The 17,094-nt window shown below is 51.2% G+C and overlaps 7 protein-coding genes across 7 annotated transcripts; 2 read left to right on the top strand and 5 right to left on the bottom strand.

Annotated features, from left to right (window-relative positions):
* Positions 1 to 267: 267 nt before the first annotated feature.
* ACHE_50890S (mitochondrial pyruvate carrier family protein) lies at positions 268 to 1,007 on the bottom strand (the record flags this gene model as incomplete). The annotated part of the gene is made up of 4 exons (XM_043280657.1): positions 268 to 448; positions 518 to 654; positions 739 to 754; positions 814 to 1,007. The coding sequence occupies 4 exons, from the start codon at positions 1,005 to 1,007 to the stop codon at positions 268 to 270; spliced, it is 528 nt and encodes a 175-aa protein (XP_043138214.1).
* A 426-nt stretch (positions 1,008 to 1,433) lies between these two features.
* On the top strand, positions 1,434 to 1,897 carry ACHE_50889A (L51/S25/CI-B8 domain-containing protein; the record flags this gene model as incomplete). The annotated part of the gene is made up of 4 exons (XM_043280656.1): positions 1,434 to 1,519; positions 1,589 to 1,695; positions 1,751 to 1,783; positions 1,839 to 1,897. 4 exons carry the CDS (start codon positions 1,434 to 1,436, stop codon positions 1,895 to 1,897), a joined length of 285 nt encoding a protein of 94 aa, XP_043138213.1.
* Positions 1,898 to 2,033: 136 nt separating this feature from the next.
* On the bottom strand, positions 2,034 to 3,315 carry ACHE_50888S (DODA-type extradiol aromatic ring-opening family dioxygenase; the record flags this gene model as incomplete). Its single annotated transcript, XM_043280655.1, has 4 exons — positions 2,034 to 2,497; positions 2,553 to 2,713; positions 2,767 to 2,939; positions 2,989 to 3,315. 4 exons carry the CDS (start codon positions 3,313 to 3,315, stop codon positions 2,034 to 2,036), a joined length of 1,125 nt encoding a protein of 374 aa, XP_043138212.1.
* A 525-nt stretch (positions 3,316 to 3,840) lies between these two features.
* Positions 3,841 to 6,522, bottom strand: ACHE_50887S (putative chitin synthase activator (Chs3); the record flags this gene model as incomplete). The annotated part of the gene is made up of 3 exons (XM_043280654.1): positions 3,841 to 3,974; positions 4,036 to 6,117; positions 6,165 to 6,522. 3 exons carry the CDS (start codon positions 6,520 to 6,522, stop codon positions 3,841 to 3,843), a joined length of 2,574 nt encoding a protein of 857 aa, XP_043138211.1.
* Positions 6,523 to 7,708: 1,186 nt separating this feature from the next.
* On the top strand, positions 7,709 to 8,227 carry CBP4 (uncharacterized protein; the record flags this gene model as incomplete). The annotated part of the gene is made up of 3 exons (XM_043280652.1): positions 7,709 to 7,752; positions 7,834 to 8,018; positions 8,097 to 8,227. The coding sequence occupies 3 exons, from the start codon at positions 7,709 to 7,711 to the stop codon at positions 8,225 to 8,227; spliced, it is 360 nt and encodes a 119-aa protein (XP_043138210.1).
* Positions 8,228 to 8,719: 492 nt separating this feature from the next.
* Positions 8,720 to 11,268, bottom strand: ACHE_50885S (Rad21/Rec8 N terminal domain protein; the record flags this gene model as incomplete). The annotated part of the gene is made up of 7 exons (XM_043280651.1): positions 8,720 to 9,535; positions 9,586 to 10,137; positions 10,195 to 10,675; positions 10,733 to 10,867; positions 10,914 to 11,054; positions 11,110 to 11,146; positions 11,250 to 11,268. 7 exons carry the CDS (start codon positions 11,266 to 11,268, stop codon positions 8,720 to 8,722), a joined length of 2,181 nt encoding a protein of 726 aa, XP_043138209.1.
* A 1,034-nt stretch (positions 11,269 to 12,302) lies between these two features.
* argEF (bifunctional acetylglutamate kinase/N-acetyl-gamma-glutamyl-phosphate reductase) lies at positions 12,303 to 15,113 on the bottom strand (the record flags this gene model as incomplete). Its single annotated transcript, XM_043280650.1, has 3 exons — positions 12,303 to 12,358; positions 12,414 to 12,654; positions 12,711 to 15,113. The coding sequence occupies 3 exons, from the start codon at positions 15,111 to 15,113 to the stop codon at positions 12,303 to 12,305; spliced, it is 2,700 nt and encodes an 899-aa protein (XP_043138208.1).
* Between the last annotated feature and the right edge of the window lie 1,981 nt (positions 15,114 to 17,094).

Raw genomic sequence — 17,094 nt, 5'->3', positions numbered from 1 at the left:
CATCAGGACTGTTTGACGTCTCCCTGCTTGCATATAGATCATATTCATTCTCTCAGCGGCAAAGATCAATCGTGCTCTCCTAGGTCACATATGCCCCGAACATTGAGAGAGGGTAATGGCTGAACCTATAATTGTGGACTGAGTACAGATACCTTACAGTCGTCCACATTGCTTTTCCATGTTTTCAACACAAAACGATGAAACCAAAACAACTATATCCATTCAATAAAGATAATGCACCCAGGCAACTAACTAGACATAACCAATCTAAGACTTCTTAACAGCACCCTCCGCCTCATGCGCAACCGCCTTAGCCGAATCCGCAACCTCATGCTCCATCGACTTGGCGGCTTCCGTGCTCGATCCCTCCAGGCTACGGCGGTACAGGAAGATACGGCTGACCTGGACGACACCGACGCATCCCAGGAAGAAGTTGACGGCGGCAAGGCTAGACATTGCATTAGCCATGTTCCAATAATGTATAAAACAGTATGAGAGGTGAAAGAGAGGAACGTACAGCATGTTCCGGGGAGTAATGATCATGCACCAACGGGTCCAGATGGCGCCGGTAGCCATGAGAGCACCGTTTTGTGTGAGGGAGAGCTTTTCGGCAGGACGCTGGAAATCGGAGATACCGGCGATGACGAGACCCCACTGCGCAACGTTTAGCTATGCCATCAACCGTGTATTTCAACCGTCGCAAAACTCCGCTCGCGTGACCGGCGTTGTGCCACATACCTTCATAACGGGGGCCCTACAAATTCGCAATTAGCCATGTCCATTACGCCAATATCTTCAGGAAGAAATTCTTACCAGAAATGCACCGTCTTAACGCCAACCGGGCTGTTCCATAGACGCTGGAAGCCACTCTGCTGGCTCTCGGCCGACGCCGCTCCGGCCTCCGAGCTCTGGAAACGGGCACCAGGCCGACGGAAAGGAGCGTAAGCGTTGCGGAAGGCAGCGCGTGTGTTCTGGAAGAAACGGAAACCAATGCGGGATGTCGACATTTTGGCGTTGTGTTATATGAGGGGGTGTTAGTGTTGGAGGTAAGATAAAAGATGTCGGGGTCGTGGGACTTGACGGAAAGCGGAAAATTGAGTGGAGATGGGTCAACGAGCACAAGTCGGAGAAGAGTAAAAGCCGACAACGATAACAATAGAGTAAGACACTTCTAATTCAATAAGTATAAACAGAAAAAGCAACGCAGCTCAGCTGTCAAACAAAGTTCAAAATGAATGTTTCCCCCGACCTCGGCGTGCCGTCCAAGTTGGGGTTTCCGTTGCGGCTCTTGTTCCGGCTGAGGTAAGCGGTGACAATCACGCTTGTCCGGATTGGTCTGTCTCTCAACTCAGTTCGGACGGACTTCAACGCCTGTCAACCCCAATTCTTCCAGCTGAATTACTGCCAATACGCAGTTGAAGGGCCAATCCACCATGTCCACCAAGTACGCATTCTCCACGGGTCTCAAGGAACTCCGTTTCCTGTTCTGCCAGAGCTCAGAGCAGAGCGCCGCAACAAGGTGGGATTTCCCGAGTCGAGAAAACAAGAGGAAAGGATGCCAGTAACTGACTACGGATTGGATTCATAGGTCGTTCTTGAACCGTGCATACCCTACCATGAAGAAGCACAACCCTCACACCCCTATCCTGATCCGTGAGGCCGCGGGTACCCTGCCTCGAGTCTACGCCAGATACGGTATGAAATCGGTCCAACGACGGCTCAACGGAGATACTCTAACAATTCTGGACAGGTTTCGGACGGGAGAAGCAGGAGGTGTTGCTGGGTAAGTGGTTCAATATGATTTGCAATTGGAGGACATTATTGACTAGGCTGGGCAGGTCTTTCGGATCAGCAGATCGAGGAGAAACTCACCGGTTTGGTCAAGGAGTCTTCATAGCGACAATACCGTTATCATATATCCATCCGTCTACGTCCATGCATTCCGTGTTGTTTCCCGTTTCCGCCATTGTATCTATAGATGAATTCAAAATTTTATTCGGCCAATGACTTGATCACTATTCTTGCACTGCTATCTACAAACTGCCACTGCTATTGGCAACCTCCCCGAATCTATATTGCGCCCAGCTCATGCTCCCTTCTCCCAGCGTCCAGAGTCTCTTTGCGCGATCCTCACCCGCAGCTCCAGCTCCGATGTGGATCGGAAGCAGGTGGTCAAAGTACGGATGGGCCTGTCTGGCATCAGGCCGCTTCAGCAACTCCGCCATGGCCTTCTCTCGGTCTTCAGGGACGCTTGTCACCGCGTCTTTCAGAGCTTCATCGAAGCTAGCAGTATACGGGAGCGGCCTGGGATCTCCAAAGCTGAACATCATATCGCGCAGATTGTGAACTGCCATGCCAGAGGCAATAATGAGGATATTATCGTCCCGAAGGTGGGAGACTGCTTGACCGAGACGGTAGTGCTGAACTGGGTCTTCTGTTTTGAAGAGCGAAACCTGGACAATGGGGACATTCAAAGGATTCTCGTCAGGCTCGAATGCTGCCAGAGTTAGCATGACATGTTCGTGTGTCAGGTGTGAATAACGGATACTCACCGCACTTAAAACTCGCCCAAACACCATGATCCAGACCCCTCTTCACCCCCTTGGCCTTAATCCCCGCCGCACCGAGCGCGTCAAGTACCTTCTTCGCAACCTCCGCACTACCCACATTCGGATACTTCTCTTTATAATAATGGCCTGGAAATCCATAGAAACTATCCTCATCAACACCCAACCATTCACTCTACCAGGGGAAAAAAGCACGCACTCATAAATCAAATCCGTAATCTCTGCCGTATTCACCTGGATCGTGTCCTGGGACGCCTGCCAATGCGCCGAGAAGACCACCACAGCACGCGGCTTGACCTTGGTCGTAATCTCGCGGCCTATTTGGCCGAGCCTTTTGTAGGCCGGGTGGTCCACTTGGTACATGACGTTTGGCTGTGATACTTAGCCCAGCTGTATCTGTATAACAAGAAGTGAGACGTACACCACCATGACTGAGGAAATAAACCGGCGTGCGCATCTTGATCTCGTCTGCAGCAAGCGCTGAGCTCGAGAACCCTTGAACCGCAGGGGAAGTCTGTCGTAGTATAGAAGAAGATCGTGAAGAGGCAACCCCTCCCCCGAAAAACCGGCGTAATCTGAACAAACCAGCTGTGTCTTCGTTTCCAAAGAAAACAGCTATAGCAGCCGCCGCGAGTAAAGCGACAACCGAAGCGAGAAAGATCGTAGCACTCGTACTCGATCTAGACGAAGTGTGCGTGTTTGGATGGTGCTGGTTGGACGCTGTGCTGGGAGTGGTTTGGGGAGACATGTACACTGCGTATATTAAGAGATTGGGGATTTTATCTCTTTTATACTGAGCAGTAGAAGATGAGATTATGAAGGCAATGATGAGAAATAGCCTGGAATGGCTGGTCAAATCGGTAAGCTATTTGAGCGTGATATGTCAGCGGGAGCGGAATAAGGCCGCGTCGAAGCGTGTATACAAGAAAGGCCGGGGGACCCGAAAGGCTAGGAACGAGATATTATTAATTATTATATAGTATGCTTATGGCTTTGGTCAATGAATGCAAATAAGTCCAGATGCTTCTCCAAAATCAAATCAGAAGCAATGCACAGCAAGCGAACAACGTAGAAACAAGCCAAACATACACCATGCCAACATGAACATCAAGCATCAATTTTCATTAGGTATGTAACTCTATAATCGCATCCAAGACAGTCAAAATGGCCATGTGAACAATATCAAAAGGTAAAACCCCAGAAAATTAAGAGAAAGAAAGGAAAGAGAAGAAGGGTATATGCGAATGTAAACCATGACCATCACAAAACATAATCACATCACAACACAGTCCCCTTCGTTTGGATTTTGTCGGTTGACAGCAGACCGGGAAAGACGCGTCTTTTGCATTCGGCTGCCGCCCTTCTTGAGTTCTTCAAGGCGTTCGCGAGCTTTGGGGAATCCTTGTGCTGGACGTCATTAGCATGACCATACACGAAGAATCGTATAGAATAGGGAAAGGAAACTTACCAGCAGCCCGCCAATACCACCGCTTAGCATCATCCAGATTAGCCGTAACACCAATGCCAACCTCCGTAAAGTACCCCATAGCATACTCTGCCTTTGCCAAACCAGCAGTAGCAGCTTTCCTAGCCCAGAGATACGCCTCCGTATCACTCTGCTGCAGAATCCCTTCCGAACCAGTCAAGTACCATCCACTCAGCGCAAGCTCACTCTGGTGCTCGCCCTGCGCCGCAGCATGCGTGTACCAGATAATACTCTGTCTCGGGTCAACAGGACATCCCATGAGTCCGTACTCGTAAGCCGCAGCCAACCGGAACTGCGAGAACTTGTACCCCAACTCGCCGGCCTGGCAGAAGAGTTGTTTGGCGTACTCCTCGTCACGGACAACAATGTCGTTGGGGCTCGCGTTGGCGTACATCAGGGCAAGTTCATGAAGGGCGTGCGGGTTCTCTTCGTCCGCCTTTTCGGCAGCGCGCTTGAGCCAGGTTATTCCTTCGCGAGGGTTCTTGGTCTGCCCTAGCAAACCTTTCAACATGATCATGCCCATCTTGTACATGGCGGGGGTATCGCCTAGGGAGGCGGCCCGTTTGTACCATTGAACGGCTTTGAAGGGGTCTCGTTTTGTGCCGCCGCCTTCCTCGCTGCCGATTTCGCAGCATACAGCTACACGGTAGGCAGACTGGGCGTGGCCTGATTTGGCGGCGGAGTGATACAGGTTGTATGCTTCTTTGTTGTCGACTTCGAGACCCAACTGGCCCTGGCCGTAGCAGTCGGCGAGATAGAATTGTGCGTCGGCGTATCCGCTCGAGACCAGCTTCTTCACGATCTTGTATGCATCCATGACATACTTCTCTCGCGCCTTGGCTTTGCCTTTCGCATCCAAATGCGCCTCGTCGACAAGCACTGTAGCCGCTTCCACCATCTTCTGCGCAAGCAAGAGTTGAGTCGCCTGGTCGGGCTTCTTCTTCACGGCCAACTGCAACTCCTCCAATTCCTGGCGAGTAACCGGCTTAGCAAACGGACCCATATCTTGCTGCGGGGTTGCCGAGGTAGGCGACGTCGGGCCGTTGGGAGCGCCAGCATACTGTCGCACCGGCGCCGGTTTACCTCCATCGTGACCAGGACGGAACGGCACTGGGTGGTGCGGCAGCGCATCGGGATTCTGCTGCGGATCCACAGCCTCCATCTCGTTCGCCATGGCCGGCTGGTTCATGCGATACGGGCGTGGCGGGCCACCGCTAGCACCGGAATATCCTGGCATGGTATGGCTATGGCTATCCTGGCGGTGCGGGAAGGGATAACCCGGAACCGATTCTCCGTAACCTTCTGGTGGGCTGTTGTAGCTGTAACCACTCCTGTCACCCCCAGGAGAAATAGGGTGAGGTTCGCTGGGAAGATCAAATTGGAACCCAGCATTCGCGAACTGATTCGGCGCGTTAGAATCCGGGGAAACGGGCGCTGAATGCGAGCCAACGGAATGCGGGGTGAACGCTGCGTATTGGCCCCCGGGTGGTTTCGACTCAGTCGGGGTCTTGGGTGTCGGTTTTGGTCCATCGAGACCAGGCAGGCTCTCATCGACTGCCCCGCCCTTCGCATCTGGCATCGCATCGAAGTTGGGCATGTCAGGGTCATCAGGTGCGGATCCGTAGTAGCTGTCCAACAAATCGTCCGTGTCATGGTTATCCCCCGCGGGTTCACCATACGCGGGCCCAGCAATCTCCAAAGGCGCAGTTGCGCTTCGGTTCATAGGCGGCATTGGCATTGGCGGCGGGCCATGGGGGTCGGTGTAAGAACGGTCATATGGCCGTGAAGGCGCCGGGCGTCCAGCGCTAGCGGACCTCATCGCAGGGCCAGGGTATGGACCCCTTCCCCGGCCTGAAGAGTCCGGCGGCGGACCCGGTCGTCTTCCATTCGACGTGTGCGGTCGATCGGGCATTCCCCTAGGCGGCGGTCCATTGATATTCATTGCGGCCATACCTCGTTCAACGGGGGCCGGTACAGAGCCTTTACGCGGTCGTTCTCTCCCAGGGAAGTGAGGGTACGGATTGTCATAAGGTGCTCTGTCTGGCGGCGGCGGACGACGCGGACCTAGCATTGTCAACAGATGCTTTTAATCCCAAGATAACTCTACTCACCTGGTCTCATCCCGCCCCGCCCAGGAGGGGGAGGTCTCCTGCTGCTGCTGGAGCTGCTGCTGCTACTCCCATACCCGCGCGGAGGATATCCATATCCTCCATGGTCCATGGGAGGCGGTCCGCGAGGAGGTCGCGGTGCTCCTCGAGAGGGCCCATACGACCGAGGAGTCGCATAATCAGCACCACCGCCGCCATAATAACCGTATCCGTCACCGTATCCGGCGTCACCATATTGGTAGCCGTCATCATATCCATAATCGTAGTATCCGTCAGCAGGCGCCGGGCCTGGGGGAGGTCGACCGCCATAGCTCCTCATAGGAGGTTGTCTCTGCGGCGGCGGGCGCTGAGGGTAAGCCATGGCGCCAATGGTTATTCTCTATTTTCTTTCTTTCGATCGACGTTTGACAGTTTGTAGGCGCCCTAGGGAAAGGGATTTGGTTCAATAAGAGGGAACAAGTGAATGTCCGAACAAGCCGTTATCGGGGGCGCGCGCGCGTTTCAGCGCTGGTTGGAATGCGTACGGAGAGGTCGAGCCGCAGTAGGAATGACGGGAATTGCGGGTTCTCAGTAGTACATTAGAGACAGTGCAAGGGAACAGGCGAGTGAGAGCCTGTAACACGTCCTAGACCACCATTGTCTGTCAGTCGGGAGCTTGGTTGTTTGGCGCAAAGCTGTGGACGCAGATGCGATCGAGGAGTTGTGGGAGATTGCGGGTTGAATTGAGAAGACTTACGCGGTCCAAGCAATAGAGATACTAGTAATGATAGCAATAGAGCTGCCTCTGGATCATAAGAATAGGAGGATATCGGGTAGTGCGCGCCCCGTGGGGAGTTGTCAGAGGGGAGGTCGGAGGAGGGGAGGGAACAAGAAGAGAAGGCAAAGAGGTGCTCTAATAAAGTAAGAATAATAACAATTCACATGAAAAAGAATGAGAGATAATTAAAGAAAAATGAAACAACAAATAGCCTGGAACACCTGTACTAATGATGAATTCCCTGGATCAGAGATTTAACAGTCCCAGTCAGGGTCTACCAAGGGACGGCTACCACCACCCTAATAAATATGGCTGATTGTGATAAACCGCCCATTATACCCGACATAGTCTGTCAGATTCAAAGCACCTGTTCCTGTTGATCCTCCTCAAATTTCCCTGTATTGGCATAGCTCATTAGCGCTTGCAGCAAACATCATGTACACATGTAGCACTTGTACAGGTGTATCTTGCCCTTGTATGCGCTGGCTACATCTGCAAATCACAATACATGTTACAGGGCAATCAAACATGAAGCAGCACAAAACAAAACAACTTATTGTATCTTCCTCGACAGGGTTTCCGCATATAGTAACTGGCTCCCTGCGCCACAAACGGTTCACGTATCCACGCATCAGCCACGTTTCAGCCACTTTTCGGCACCCGTCATTCATTGTCATCATCTTTAATTCTAGCTCTCCGATACGCCGCTCTCCATGATTTTCTACAGCTGATCTGAATCACTTTGAAACATACTCATTCATTCCATTTACGCAAATTACATACCATCACCATGTCCAGAGGATCCGGGGTAACCTGGCTGAAAATGCTGGGAACGTACGTCACTCACCCACTTACCCACTTACCAACCAACTTCTAGTCAGACAAAGGCACAATCTAACATAGCCATGCTCATAGTGCAATCGTCCTCTGCGTCGGCGGTCCAGCCCTCGTCCAAGCCATCCGCCCAACAGACGAAGAACTCTTCAAGCGCTACAATCCCGAACTCCAAAAGCGCAGTCTGGAAGAGGGCGATCGCCGAGCACAGGAATTCGACGCTTATGTCAATCGGCTAAAGGAGTGGTCCAAGTCGGATAAGTCGAGTGCGTTCTTTCCCCCGTTATATATGTGTGATGGAATTGATTGGTTGTGTGGCGGTGGCTGACGATAATGCGATGCAGTCTGGTTCGCCGCAAAGGAGCAAGAGCAGCAACGAACGCAGCAGGCGGTTGATACGCCGCGGACAAAGGCGAATGATGAAGCGAGGATACAGCGCGAGGAGATGCGGAGGGAGTTGTTGGGTGAGAAATAGGGGTCGATTGGATGCCCGCCGTTTTTCCATATGACGAGAGCCACGAATACCGTCTATGATTTGACGGAGATCTGGAGTTTATGTCTCTGATATTGTATTATACCCGATGATGGGCTTGTACTATTACAGCTTGGTCGTTACGATTTATGTGCATGATTGCAAAGAGTTATCTGGGAAGGTTTCCAAAAAGTTGGGCATGATTTCTTCTCCATTGAATTGTTAATTTATCTTGAAATACATCAATTGCACTGACTCTGACAGAAAGAAAACGTGAACATGCTAAATGCCGAGCCCACAACAACCCTAGGCCCTCTCAATCATAGCGTCTTAACAATTCTTTCACCCATATATCACATCAATATGTACACTAAATGATACCATAAATAGTAAAATAAACCATGGGCAGATAGAAAAGAAATTGCACAAACTGATAAATATCAAACCCCCACCACATCATACTCGCACAATAGTCATTACATAAAGGAACATAACTCACGGCAACCGCATGAAAATCTCCCCATACCGGTAAAGAACCCCATGCTCCTCACTGCTCCGATCTTCGTACTCCTCCTGGTGAACCTCAAGGAAGCCCTTGGTAACAAGAGTAAGGACGTGCATGAGTGCATGTGTAGCCACGGTACGAGTCGTCTCCTTCGGAGGCAGAAGAGTCGAGAATGTGATTTCTTTCACTCCGGAGACTTGACGGATTGGAGTTGAGAATCCCGTCAAGTCTTCATCCTCTTCTTGTTGAGCCTCTGAGTCGTGTTTCTCAGGCATATCAAGCGTCTGCGCGTACATAAAGTCGAGAAAGTTCACGGTATCCTGGTCGAGGGATGACTGGAGGACTTGTTCCTGTAAGTATCGCTGTTGGCTATTGGTGCCACGGGTGTTGGTTCTAGCCCTCTTTTGCGCGGAAGCATTCACACCGTCGTCATTGCGAAGCATAACATTTCCGTCGCCGTCAACCTCAGCCTGCAAGTAATGACTCAGATCAAAGTCCCCATACACACCAATATCTCCCTCAAGGCCCTCAAGGCCATTCAATGACTCAAGGTCATAAGAGAAGCCTCGGCCAGCGAGGGGGCTCGCACTTGTAAGTCGGCTTCTGGGTCTGCCGAATCCTGGAAGCTGGATGCTTGCCGGCTCGGACATGCCGCGGGACGATAGTTCACTGACGCTTCCGAGTCCACGGAAGATGTTCGCGGATGAGCCGTGACGGGAGCTTTGGATAGAGGCTGTGATGTTCCAGGGCATTTGGGAGTTGTCGTCGCGGAGAGAGGGTGGGGCATTACGACCGATTTCGACATCCTGTAGAAATGTTAATTCAATTTGAGGAGACATGAAAGAAGTGCACGAACATCACCACCACGTCCGATCTGATCTTCAATTTCTTCCCTAGCACGGACTCGCCGTCCCTCTTCATCAGAATCACTTTCATCGTCATCCGCGCGACGTGCTCGCTTTCGCGCTTTCCGCTTCTCCTGAGGATTTAGGGCAGTATGTAATTCATCACCAGAAAACACCTGCAAAGGATGCGGCATCTGGGACGCACCCAGACCAATACCCACCGAACCAATCCCTAAACCGAATACCCAAAACACAGCATTCTTCTTGGCCTGAGCGGGTATTTTGTTGTTCTGCTTCTGCTTAAGTATAGCAGCCATGTTCTGCACGTATTCATTGTTCATTTGCGCGAGCTCGGTATTGCGTAAGGCTGTCTGGTTGTCTGCTGGGACAACTTTGGGTACTCTGCGAGACTGCCGCGCTGTGACTGTTTGACTGTCTTGGTTAATTGAGGGTCCATACGCTGGTGAGCTTTCGAAAGGCTGTCTGGATCTAGCGAGTTGCATGGGAGTCGCAGTGTTTTGAGCGTAAGTGGCGCGGCCTTCATCGTCATCTACTAGCATTGGCTGAAGGTCATTAGCTCAATTCTCTTTCATCTGGTCCTGTAGGAAAGGAAAAGGTACCTGATAATCCCACGAGAGATTATTATCCCCCATCCCAGCAAGTGGTGTCTCACTCAAGTGTCTTCCAGCAAGCTGATCACGCAGGATATTTGGACGACTTTCCCGCTCCCCAGAAAGCTCAATGATATTTCCATCCTCATCGAACTCAAAATCAGGCTGCAGTAACACACCAGCTTCATCGTCCAACGCACCCGCAGCAATTCTACCCAGAGGTCTTCGTTGGACAGAGCCGCTGGTCTCAGACTGCGAACCAAACCCGCCAAAGTCTTTCATGATATCTTCGGACGAAAGGTCGAGTTGGAGGTTGAGATTCTCCGGGACTATTTGGCTAAGGTCTGGAGATTTGGTCCAGAGGAAGCTGTCCTGACGACTTGTGTCTGCTTGTGGCTCGAGGGTGATCTTGGAGAAGTCGATTCCAAGACCGGGGAGGTTGATTTCGGGTACGAAGGATGGATCATCGGGGAGGACGAGCTGGTCGGGTCTATATTCCAAGTTCTATTAGTATTGAATCTAGAAACTCGAGGCCACACGGAATTACCTCGCCTTTCCAGCAGCAGGATCCAGTCCTCCTCCAGGTAAAACCTTCAACATCGCCCTCATCTTGTCATGCATCGCCTGCACATCAGTGAGAGTATAACCGCATTGTTGACTGTAAACTCTCGACACTCCGTACCTGGTCTCGTCAGCATGATTCAATCAATCCTGGATCTCGTGCTTACAGCAAGCTCCCTTGAAGTCTCAACGCCATCGGAGCTTCAGGGTTCGTAATGACATTACAAGCCCTAGGCACATCGACATCCAAAATCGCCTTCTTGTTCAGTCTTTTGGCAATCGACCTAGAGCCCAAAGTTGCGACGAGCCTGTGGTGGTCATTATCCCTATCCAATTTTTAGACGAGGGAGCAGGAAGACGTACCAGATCGTGGCGACCCCATGCTCAGGGGAGGTGAGGACTAGAATAGAAAGAGACAATTAGCAACATTGTTCGAGCTTCAATCCATAAACATGACAGGCATATCATGTCTGAAACTTCAAGAGTCGAAAGGCGCAACTCACTATCATAACTGTAGAACATCTTGACCGTCTGACCCTCCTATCCGACGCGTCGCGTTCTAACTGTCAAACCAGGATGCCTTGAGGTAATAAACATAAAACTCGCGAAATGAGTTATAAGGCGCGTAAGGAATCGTTGTTTTTAAGGAAGAAGTTGAATTATCAGTCTCGTATTCAGGAGCTCGAACCGTGCCTGTGGGTTTCACATTGACAGTCAGATCATGAGTAGACCAGCAAACAACAACCAACGAAAGGACTTTGCCAAACAGAGAGTGCAAAGTGAAGATATGGTTTGTACCTGATCCTCTAATTAAAGCAGTAGTCCTGGGAAAATGTGATGAAATCCCAGGAACCTCGAGCTCAGGCGAGAGACACCCCTGATTCACCTGGTAACAGCTTCAATCTTAATAATAAGCGTACATATTCAATTCTAGACGGTGGAAACGATATTCATTCAATGTCTCCTTGATGTAGATGGAAAGGTGAGGAAGTTGACGTGAGTGCTTGAAGGTTGGCGAAGGAGAAAGTGGGAGATGGAGGTCGATAGGGTTGTTGTGCTTCTCGACACCGCTGATGGTGCACTACTCGCAAATGCCCTCGAATTGGTTCGGGTACTCCAGTACTTACTTTCCCATCGATATTCTATGGATTAGAATACAGTGAATATCCGTATAATACCAAAATCCAATTAAAGGATGTCAATAGATAGAAGGCAGGTCAAATAACACATCATGAAGACATCTCAGTTAGCTATGGAAAAGTACCTGTTAAATAAAACATGCCACGAAAGAAGAAAAAAATTCCCCTTATACAAATCTCCAACCCATAGCAACCGATAAAGATGCACGCAGGGTATGAGATGCAACGAAAAAAGAGAAAAAAGAACACCCAGAATGGATCGAATCAGACATCTCGACTCCGAATTTTGCTCTTTCAAACAAAGGAAAAGAAAACCAAAAATGAAAAGCACATGGACACATCTGAACATATTGCACAAGTCCTACCCCTCCTACTATAACATGTCTATATAGTTGATCGCACCAGGAAATGAGGCATTTAATCAAGCGGGATACCCTCGTACTCGCTGTAGCCAAGGGCCAGGTTCATGTTCTCTGTTATATTGATTAGCATTGAAAAATGAATGGTCGGAAAGGCACAAGAACTTACGAAGACACTGGGTGGCAGCACCCTTGAGCAGGTTGTCAATGGTAGCACAGACAACAACCCGCTTGCCGCTGGAGTGAACAGCAAATCCACCAACCTCAACGCCGTGGCGGCCAGCAATGTCCTTGACGAGAGGGGGCTCTCCAACAATCTTCACAAGCTTCTCGCCAGCATAGCGGTCCTGATAAAGGTTGCGGATATCACGAGAGGTCATCTCCTGCTTCAGAGGGATGCTAATGGTGTGCTAGATAGAAAGTCAGCTCAGGAACTAAAACAATTAGGAGCGTAAGAGGAACATACGTGAATACCCTGGAACCAAACAGCAACGTGAGGGATGAAAGCAATGCTGGTGTCGAGCTGGGTGCTGATCTCGCGCTCGTGGATGTGGTCAGTCAAGCTGTAAGGGATAATGTTGTTGGTCAAGAACTGAACGTCGTTCTTCGGGCTAGGCTTGGTACCAGCGCCGGAGTATCCCGAAACCCCAAAAGTGGTGGGCTGGCCACCGAGGAAGGGAACCAGGGGAGCGATTCCGACTTGAGCGGCAGTAGCATAGCATCCAGGGTTGGAAATACGGGTTGCCTGAGCAATCTTGGAGCGGTTGACCAACTCGGGAAGACCGTAGGTCCAGTTGCTGTCGAAACGGTAGTCGGCGCTCAGGTCGACAATGACATTGCCCTTCTCAGAGCCCTGGTTGACAGCATCAACGAAAGGCGCACAGACGCCGTTAGGCAAAGCCATAACCCAGCAGTCTACATCACCGTTCTCCGACATGCGTTTCACATCCTCGGGGCTCAGGTTCTCGTAGATGATCTCACGCTTGTCGTAGCCCTGAAGCTTCTTGCCGGCGAGCTCACGGGAAGAGACATGGCGCAGGTCCAAGTGAGGGTGAGCGTTGATCAAGCTAATGAGTGCTTGACCGGTGTAGCCACGGGCACCAATCAGAGCAACCTTGGAGGGACGAGTGTTGGAGTTGTTCTTCTCACCAAGGGGAGGGTTCGGGTTGGTGGTGGCGTACGTACGGACGCCGTTCAAAGTAGGGCGGAAGGACGACCGGGCAGCCCGCAGGACATTAGTAGTGGTCGAGAAGGTACGGGTCTGCTCGAGAGAGGCGGCGCTGGCGCCGACACCCTTACCTAGCTTGGCAGCCGCCTGAGCAGCGCGGACGAGGCGAGACTCGAGGTTGATCTCACCGAACATGTCACGGCCATGCTTGTTGAATTCCTGGACCAACTGCTTGACCTCATCGCCGTTCTCAATACCGTACCAGAAGAGGACGTCTCCGTCGTGACTCAGGCTACCATCAGCCTTGTCGAAGAACCAGGTGAGATTCTCGTCGTCTTCTTTGACAGTCCATGCCATCTTAGGGAAGTCCTTGCGAACGGCAGCAAACACATTGTCAGCGACGTTGCTCAACCAACCTGCCTTGGTGATGGTGAAGGTAGCAAGATGGGCCAAGGAGGAGCCTTGTTGAGGGGGGAGCGCCACAGCCAGTGCCTCCATGGGCTCATCATAGTACGCCTTGAACTCCCGCTCGTTCAGGCCGTCGACGTAGCGGTCGACGGTGGCGCGCGCATCCAGACCCTCGCGATCCCGGACGAGAACATCCTTGAACCGCTGCAGATCCTCGAACTGCGAGAGGCTGGTCTTGGTGTGCACCTTATTGCCACGACGAATCAGAGTTCCAGCACCCGAGTCGGTGAACAACTCCTTCTGCAGATCAGCCGGATGGATAATGGCGACACTGGAGGAACGGGGCAGGTCATTGAGGAGATCCTTCATCTCCTTGATCTTGAGACGAGTGCCGTGGCGCACCCACCACTGGGACATCAGGTGCTCGTATTCCTCATCTAGGTTGATGGCGGAAATCTTCTCACCCGTGTCACCGTTGAACAGACCACCCTTCTCAGCGAGGTAGACAATCTTAAGGGGCTGGAGGGAGCGCGCGAGCTCACCGGCCGCGACGTCCGCGTTAACATTGAGAACCTGACCGTCGGGAGTCTCGGCCATGGAAGTTAGAATGGGGAGGCATCCGGCCTCGATGGCCGACTCGATGGGCTTGCGGTCGACGCCATTGATCTTCCCCACCAGGTTGTACTTGTCCTTGTCAAGGTAATCGGCAGAGAACACACCGGCCGTGAGCGGGCGGGCTCTCACTCCCATACGTTCCAGTTCCTCGGTCAGCTTCAGGTTCTCCTCCAAGAACAGCTTACGGGCCAGCGCCAGTGTCTTGCCATCCGTTACCCGAATTCCATCCTCGAATTGTGGTTCAACGCCTGCATCCTCCAACATGCGGTTCAGCTGCGGGCCTGCTCCGTGGACGACGATCGGGTAAAGTCCCACATGGTTAAGGAAGGCCAAGGCGGACGAAAGGGTCTGCAGGTGATCGGTAATAATGGCACCACCGACCTTGATGACGGCAAATTGCTGGGAGGAGACTGAAGTGAAGTGCGAAAGGTACTGCTGAACTTCGCGCTTGGACCCAATGTTACTCAACAACTGCACGACGGTGGACCGAGTCGATGACAGCTGGGGATCAGCGGCACGAGAGTAGTGACGGTTCTGCAGCAACGGCGTCGCAGAGGCTTTCAGGGCATGACGAGAGGACGGAGAGCTGAGTCTGGCAGGAGAAACGGCGTGCGATGTGGGAAGAGCGCGGAGGGGCTTGCTGGAGGCTCTCCGCACGGCAGTGCGAAGCGACAGCATCTTGGGTTATGTATACTTCTCTTTCTTCTCAACTACCTAGCATGCGGCAGCTCGAAATGAATTGTCGAGAAAGAGAACTAGATGAATTGAGAGACAAAAGAGGTTAGAAGAGAAGACTGTGTGGGTTGAGGTTGAGTGGCGGTTAAGAAGAGGTTCGGAAGAAAAAAAGACTTTAAAGTGCGGAGGGAGCGGGATTATTCCCACCAAAGGGAGCCCGCGATAAGCCCGTTTTTTCGGCCGGAGGTGTTGGTACAGGTGGAAATCTTCGAGATAATTGCGTTCATTCGGGTCTTTATAGAGTATTTCACTCACCAGAGACACTCCTCTTACGCGTGTTCTCCTCCTTCGCCGTGGGAAATTTCCCTGGGACCAATGCGAGGGCTGGAGGTGGGAGAAAAGAAACGAGGCCCTGGCGCGGTGCCTGAGTGGCAATTAGTAAAGAGCGTGGAATGGATTGGTCTTGTGGGAAAAAGAATAAGGGAGAAGAAGCAAAGAGTAGAGAAATAAACAAAAATATATATAAAATTGTCAGTGCTCGGGCTGCGAGTTTCGGAGCCGGGCACGATCTGACTCCCACGGCGTGACTCAATGGGGGTCCTACTCGGACAGAATAGATGCCAAGAGTATAGTAAAAAGCAGTCAAGGCCTCTATTGTATCCCAGGATTAAATACGGTCTTATTATAACACAACTACAATATTCCTGTGGAGGGCAAGTACAAGTACCCCATAGCACTGCCGTGTAGGCATTTCATATCAGATGGCGGCCAGCACTCTCATTTGCTCTTCAATCCCACCCATTTTGAAAACCCCCATCGGACTATGAATTTTTTGCCGGTCCTACTAGTTAGTCCCAATTTATTATCAGATCTTCCCTCGCTGGCTACGTAATGAGAATAACGGGTATTAATCAACGACAAACTCTCCACTTTCGTGCGGAAGCTGGCCCGGCTAAGCTACAAGTATAAAATCTCCGAGGTGAACATTAGCGAAGAAGCTCCGATTTACATAGTACCGTTCTGATTGGTTCTCTTCATTGTTAATGTTTTCTCCTGCCTTTGTCAATTGTCTTCGTGTTGTCTTCAACTGAGCGGTAGATGAAGAGATCTATTATAAAATATTAGCAAATTGGGAGAAGGGGGAGTGTCCAGGGTAAATCACTTAAGATGGTAATATTGGCCTAACCTCTTCTTAATAGGGCACTTTCGAATTCCTTACTCCAATTTATTAAGCCAAAATCACACCTATCATAACAGGTGGTATCCTGGTAAAAAGGAGCGTGTGAAATATTCATCAGTCTAGCATCTCTTGCGAGTGGCGGCAGTGTAGTGAATGAGCTCCCCAGCAAGCGAAGGCTCACACCTTTGAGCCCAGTCAATTCTTTTCCTACTTCTTTTTCCCTGTTTTCTTCTTCTCTCTCATCTCACCAAATCTTCATCAGAATACGCCTCAGAGGTATACAGCTACCACCATCCATCATGGCGGACACGTCCTGCGTCGTCTGCAGAAAGCAGGGCACGGATGCCATTCCCTTGAAGCGCTGCGCCAAATGCAGGACCCAGTCGTACTGCTCTCGCGACTGCCAGAAAGCAGACTGGAAAGCCCACAAATAGACCTGCGCCAAGAACGCGAGTGAGATATCTGCTCAGATCCCAAGACAAACAAGGACTCCACGAGCACTGCAAACACTGCGAGTCTTCCCAAAAATCTCTCCAGGATTGTCGACAAACCCTACAAACCCTTCCATCGACTTGGAAGCAAGACGTGGCTGCACGACCGTCCTGTGAAAGACGTCTATCAACTCCTTATTGACGTGTATCGCATGCGCATGGAGGATAACTACAAATTTGACGGAGAGTGTGACTTGGACAGCATCTACAGCGGATGTGCAGACAGCAGAAAAGGCTTTCGTCGTTTTCTACGTCGAACAGAAAAAGCGCAGGGCGTGCTTCCCTCTTGGTAGAACAAGGAAAGCGCCATTGA

This window comes from Aspergillus chevalieri, chromosome 5 (assembly GCF_016861735.1).
Source record: "Aspergillus chevalieri M1 DNA, chromosome 5, nearly complete sequence".
NCBI classification, from domain to species: domain Eukaryota; kingdom Fungi; phylum Ascomycota; class Eurotiomycetes; order Eurotiales; family Aspergillaceae; genus Aspergillus; species Aspergillus chevalieri.
The sequence above is the reverse complement of the archived record's forward strand: the minus strand, read 5'-3'. Positions and strand labels throughout refer to the sequence as shown.